The 6066-nt window shown below is 32.5% G+C and overlaps 1 protein-coding gene across 1 annotated transcript; it reads left to right on the top strand.

The window, feature by feature from the left end:
• Positions 1–297: 297 nt before the first annotated feature.
• LOC139840141 (stomatal closure-related actin-binding protein 3-like) lies at positions 298–5468 on the top strand. Its single transcript, XM_071830368.1, has 13 exons — positions 298–408; positions 1458–1760; positions 1859–1987; positions 2109–2201; positions 2876–3016; positions 3172–3240; positions 3452–3535; positions 3828–4008; positions 4143–4259; positions 4406–4464; positions 4568–4705; positions 4815–4964; positions 5103–5468. The coding sequence occupies exons 2-13, from the start codon at positions 1476–1478 to the stop codon at positions 5148–5150; spliced, it is 1494 nt and encodes a 497-aa protein (XP_071686469.1). The 5' UTR covers positions 298–408; positions 1458–1475; the 3' UTR covers positions 5151–5468.
• Positions 5469–6066: the final 598 nt, after the last annotated feature.

Raw genomic sequence — 6066 nt, 5'->3', positions numbered from 1 at the left:
CGACGGAGGAAGTAAATTATTCTCGCACTTGCTTTTATAAAGTGCGGAAATAAGCAAAGTTATGATGCGTCTTGGTTAGGGATGGGACCGGATGAAGGGTAGCAGCTTTTCCTTTTCAGTTGTAAATATATTTTTAATTTAATTTAATAATTTATAAAAATAAAAATAAAAAATTGGTTTTTGTAAAGCATAGATACATAGATATATTGATAGATATATTGATAATGATAATATATATACACACAAAAACACATTTATATCTATATCTCACTTTAGGATTCCCCTTCTTCACAGACAACAATCACTCCTTGAAATCATTACGTCAGTTTCTCTCTCTACAACTATCAACTGAACTCGGTCAAAAACACACACTTTTACACCTTCATTTTTCTCACACTACTCTTCTCTGTAAGTACACACATCTTATATATATATATATATATATATATATATATATATATATATATATATATATATTGCTAATTTGTGATCATGATGCTTGTTTTATGAAGAATTAAGTTTTATTTTGCGTTATGATCATGTGTTTGGTTAACTTAGCTGGAATCTTTTGGATTCAGTTGGTATAGTTGTTGCATTGTAGTTGAATAAACTACTTTTGATAGAGACATTACTTTAAAAATTAAGTTAATTAGTTATTTATTTATTTATTTATTTAGTTTTTGTTAAATTTGAATTAAGGTGTGGTGTAACCTAATTTTGATGTTTGCTTTCAGTATAGTTAATTTCTATGTTATTTTTTAATAATATTTTTATAGTATTTGTATATGCTTTTAATACTTCCTTACTCAATTTGTAGGTTTGTTCAAACTTTATATCTTATTAATTTATTTATTTTTTAACCTTTTTGATCCTTTGCTTATATTCATTGACATGGTGGATGGTGATTTGAACAAATTTGTTAAAAGTTTAAGTAGATCTGCTATCTTGTTATATCTTTGGTACAGTACTATAGTAGTTTATCGTCAACAAAAAGAAGTCTAATTTTGACTTTTGAAAATCAAAATAGGTAGCATTCTGTGGTTTTATTATAACTGAATTTTTATTTTTATGCTTTGTAGAACACATTATAATACTTATCTTGTAATTACTGGTATTTTGTGGCTTGAAACATGAACAACTTTATGAGTTGTAAATTTGAATAAAAGACTCTGAAAAGTCCACCTATTATGGACTTCTTTTTTGGTGTGACAATGGGTGTATTACTTTTTTTAGTTGGACTCATGATTTGAAATTAACAAAGAATCACAAAATAATCCAAATTAGGATTGACATTTAGTTGACTTGGTTGGCAAAATGTGATGTTATACTTTAAATTGTACTTATATCTAGCTAATACACTTTTAGTGACGTAGTATAAGCTCGTACTATAAACTACAAGATCATGACACTATCTATATTTTCTTCTAGTAATTGTATTATTATTTTTTTGTTTGTAGAACATATAGTTTAAAAGGATGACAAGGGTAAGCCCTGAAGTGGTAGATGAGACACAAATACAAGCTGTATTATCGGTATCAGCAGATGTGAGTTTCGTATCAAATAAGTTCCCAAAATACAAATTAGGTCCTGATAATCAGATTATAGATGAAGCAACTATGCATAGTAAGGGCCCACCATTGAAAGATGTTGTGGCCCAAGAAACAGAGCAGCTATCTGATCAACACAAACGTCTCTCGGTTCGTGACCTGGCCAGTAAGTTTGACAAGAATTTGTCTGCTGCAACTAAGTTGTCCAATGAGGTATAACCGTATAACTAGAACTATTTGTTTTTTTTTTTTTTATAAATAAAATGAACGAACTTTGTGGCAATAATTGCGTTGTGTTTTTTTTAATGTAGGCCAAACTTAGAGATGTGGCTTCCTTAGAAGGACATGTTCTTTTGAAGAAGCTAAGAGATGCTTTGGAGTACTTAAGAGGGCGAGTAGCTGGTCGAAATAAAGAAGATGTTGAAAAAGCAATCTCAATGGTATACCGTCGTTTTTAAGTCGATTTCTTCTTACGACATGTTAACAGGTTTACAAGAGAATCACAGTTGGTATGATGTATACCCTAGTCTGAAGTTATTTGTGGTGAATTTGTTGTTGTAGGTGGAAGCGTTGGCAGTAAAGTTGACTCAAAACGAAGGGGAGTTGATACAGGAGAAGTTTGAAGTGAAGAGGCTTGCAAATTTTCTCAAACAGGTAAAATTGATCACGTTTTCACCGTGAAACAAGGCTGAAGAACTCGTGACTCACCAATGTAGCAATAGCTTAGTGGGACCCGATACCTTTGAAGCCGGGACCCGCCATGTGGAAGCTTTGACATAGAACTCGTGACTCAGGGAGTACTCACGGCACTTTTAGGGAGTGCTCGGAAACTCGGGCAGTACTTGGATGTTGACCATGTTTGACTTTTACTGATTCTTGACCAATTTTCTGAGTAATCCCGAGTTTGGCCGAGTTTGACTGAGTTTTGACCTATTTTAACCAATTTTTGATCGACTTTGACCGAGCAATTGAACTGAGTACTCGGACCGATCATAAAACCGAGACCTCGGCGAGTACTCACCGAGTTTTACCGAGTTCTACAACCCTACAGGGAAATAAAGGACACAGATATAATAATTTTTTCTAATTAGTACATTTTGTAGTTTGGGTCAAGTCAGTATTCATAACGACGTTCACCTAGTTAGTAACTTGCAGCCATTAAGTTTAATGGGTAAGAATACAGTTGGTGTAATATGTGAAATCTTTTTTTGTTTCTTAAATTATCTAGCTGAACCTTTTTGTTTGAACTCATTGTTTTCAGATTCAGTTTCCTCTGTTGTAATGATTTATTCTCAGTATGAAATAATGATTTAATTATTTAATTGTAGGCTTCGGAAGATGGTAAAAAGTTGGTAAACCAAGAAAGGTCCTTTGCGTGTGCAGAAATCGAGAGTGCGAAAGCAGTGGTACGAAGAATCGGCGAGGCTCTTGATGAGCAAGAAAGGGTATCACTTAACTCTGGGAAGCAGGTAACATATCTATGCCGTTTTTACTAAACTTTTATCGCTATTTTTTGTTTTATTCGTTGTGCTTTCTTTTCGTTAGATATTACAGATAAATACGGTTAAGGATTTTGTATATCTATTTTTTCGTTCTTGATTTTAATTAACTTATATTTGTCCAGGAAATGGAAGAAATGGTGGAGGAAATTCAGCAGGCTAGAAGAATCAGATTGTTGCATCACCCGTGCAAGGTACTTGTCATCATCTTCAATAAATGCTTGATAAATGCCGTTAAAAAAAATTAATATGAATAAATAAATGCTTGATAACTGGACATGGTGTTCCTATATCAACTCTTGTGGTACTTATTGTTTTAAAATCTAGGTTTGGCAGTTGGGACATTAATGAATCGCAACGGCTTCAAGTTGAAGTTAACGTATTTGTTATGCCTTGTATTTGTAGGTGATGGACATGGAACACGAGCTTCGAGCCTTAAGACTACAGATCCAAGAGAAGTCGGCGTTTTCAGTAAAGCTTCAGCAAGAGGTATATAACTTAAAATTAATTAAGTTAAAATTATTTTGTCATTTGGATAAAAACTAATTTTGACTTGGCCAATAGTTTTTTATATCATACAATTATTGAATTGATGTCTACAGTTCCTTCAATAAGAACAAAATAAGAAAAAGTTTTTGTGTCAACATCAAAGTTGATAATTTCAATTTATTATTAATAAATATATGCTATCGACTTTTCACCAAAAACTGAAAAGAAATTGTTGCGTTTTGTAAAATTTTTTATTTTTTTTAACAACTTAAACTTTCTTAATTTAATGCAGCTTACACTGAAGAAATGGGTGGAGGAGAACAAGTTAAGCTTATACTCATTAGAAGGTTCTGGAAGTTTGGGTTCAATTTTACGACTTAAACCCTGCTCAGAAGATGCCATGGAGCTCTCAAAATGTTCAATCCAGTGGTATCGATTATCATCACAATGTAGTAGAAGGGAACTTATTTCAGGTACATAACCACCTTCATAAGATGAATGTGGTTTAAGAATAAGTCTGCATTCCGATTTTATTTCCTTATATAAGTACTTATATCTTTCTAATTTTATGCTTTGGTCTTATTTGGCTATATGTATTTTATACCAGGTGCAAACAAATCAGTTTATGCTCTGGAGCCATACGATGTTGGACGGATATTGCAAGTTGATGTTATCTCAATTGGCCAAAAATCTACTGTCACAACCACTTGCCATGTACAACCTGGTAATTGGTCCTTTTCTTATCCTTTTCTTAAAATATGTACCTACTTTTTGTTGATTTTATCACCGTTCTTTACTTAATCTAGTTGAATGGTATATGAAGTTCTGTTAACTAATTATCAAAAGTTTTCGTGATGGCTTTTGCAACAGCTGTTGGGTTAGAGACTTACGTGGAGACGCTTTCACGGAAAAGCGATTCTGAATTCAGTGTATGTTAAACTTGATAAACACCTGAATAAGAAAGACATTGTTTTTATTTCTTTAAGAATTAGGATGAATTTGAATTTAAAATTATTATTTTTTGTATTACAGGTTGTGATCTCCCAGATGAATGGACGGAATTACTCGTCACATTCTGTCCATTTGTTACGTGTGGGGAAAATGAGAATGAAGCTTTCGAAAGGATGGATTACCAAGGCCAGAGATGCTTATTCCTCTACATCGATGCAGGTAATACTTCATTTTGTGGTCAACTTTAGTATATTATTACTATGTCAAAATCCCATCTGAAGTTCATTTAAGGGGTGTTCTTACCACTTTTTTTTCCACCAAATTTCAGCTATGTGGATTTAGAGGTGGCGGTAATCTGGCAGCTAAATCGTTGTTTTGGCAATCCAGAAAAGGGCAATCTTTCGTATTGGTATTTGAATCAGAACGAGAAAGAAATGCAGCCATTGTTCTAGCCCGAAGATACGCTCTTGATTGCAATGTATGTTCTTTTCCCATCCATTAACCTCATTTTAACAAACTAAAATCTCATTCACAAGTCTTTCGGTTCAATTTATGCACAAAACGTATAATGATTATAAACAAAATATTGGTACTGATGGGGGGTTTGTTATAACAGGTGGTGCTAGCTGGACCAGATGATCAAGCATCACTTTATCTTCTCTAACTTGACTAATGCAAATACAACAAAGGTTTCCTAAGTGGATTCATTATTTCATTTTTCACTTCTAATTTTGAGAGTTTTTTTTTGGGTGTGTTTAATTGGGTTTTCTTCTACTAATATGATCATTTGTGCATCCTTTATAGGCATAGTTTTGGTTTGCCTGTTCATCGGTTGTAACAATTTTTAGTGAGTTTTTCGTTTGCACGTTTGTATTTCTAATATGATGACGCACTCGTTGATCAAAGCTTTAGTCTTTAGGGGATTGCGTTTGTGGTTGAAATTTGAGTTTTTGTCTCCTGATCTAAATTGGTTGATATAAAGTTGTACTATATTCATGTCTATTACACGTCCATTTTACATCATCCATATCCATTATAAATGGACCGGCTGATGGAACATCATTGTCATCCCTTGTGTCTTTCATAGCTGCATGAAGCGTGTTTTCTGAGATGTTATATATTTAGCAGAAAGTTTTGCACGAATGATTTAAATACGGAGTAAGTGATAATGACCTAGATAGGATCATGAAATCAAGCCTAATTTTTTAGACGGGCTTTTGCAAATGGCATGAATCTTTTTTGAAAAATATAAAAGTATACAAAGACAAACAAACATGTAAATTGTCTCAAATTATTTAGACTTTAGAGGCAGCATTTTTCTATCTTTACAAAGTTTAGAAGATATTAAATTTTTATCTTTTACACAAAATTTCAAGTTACTATAGGATGTAATATTAACATTATTTTACTCCGTATCATCAACTTTAATATTAACATATATAGAAAATCTATTAGATGTTTCAATCATTCTTGATGACTTATTGTTCCTGTTACATTTGTTAAACTTTAGTTACATGATTTGTTGATTTATGATATCTTTATTTTCACTCATATAAAGTAGTCAATTAACATTTTCTTAT

Source organism: Rutidosis leptorrhynchoides, chromosome 4, assembly GCF_046630445.1.
Source record: "Rutidosis leptorrhynchoides isolate AG116_Rl617_1_P2 chromosome 4, CSIRO_AGI_Rlap_v1, whole genome shotgun sequence".
In the NCBI taxonomy this organism is placed as follows: domain Eukaryota; kingdom Viridiplantae; phylum Streptophyta; class Magnoliopsida; order Asterales; family Asteraceae; genus Rutidosis; species Rutidosis leptorrhynchoides.
This window is presented reverse-complemented; position numbering and strand designations above follow the sequence as displayed.

What these genes read in the sequence shown, in the direction of transcription:
- LOC139840141 (XM_071830368.1), top strand. Translation starts at nt 1,476, where the DNA reads ATGACAAGGGTAAGCCCTGAAGTGGTAGATGAGACACAAATACAAGCT. An exon ending in CACTTGCCATGTACAACCTG is followed by an intron (nt 4,260 to 4,405) that starts GTAATTGGTCCT and finishes CTTTTGCAACAG; the next exon opens with CTGTTGGGTTAGAGACTTAC. An exon ending in AAAGCGATTCTGAATTCAGT is followed by an intron (nt 4,465 to 4,567) that starts GTATGTTAAACT and finishes TTTGTATTACAG; the next exon opens with GTTGTGATCTCCCAGATGAA.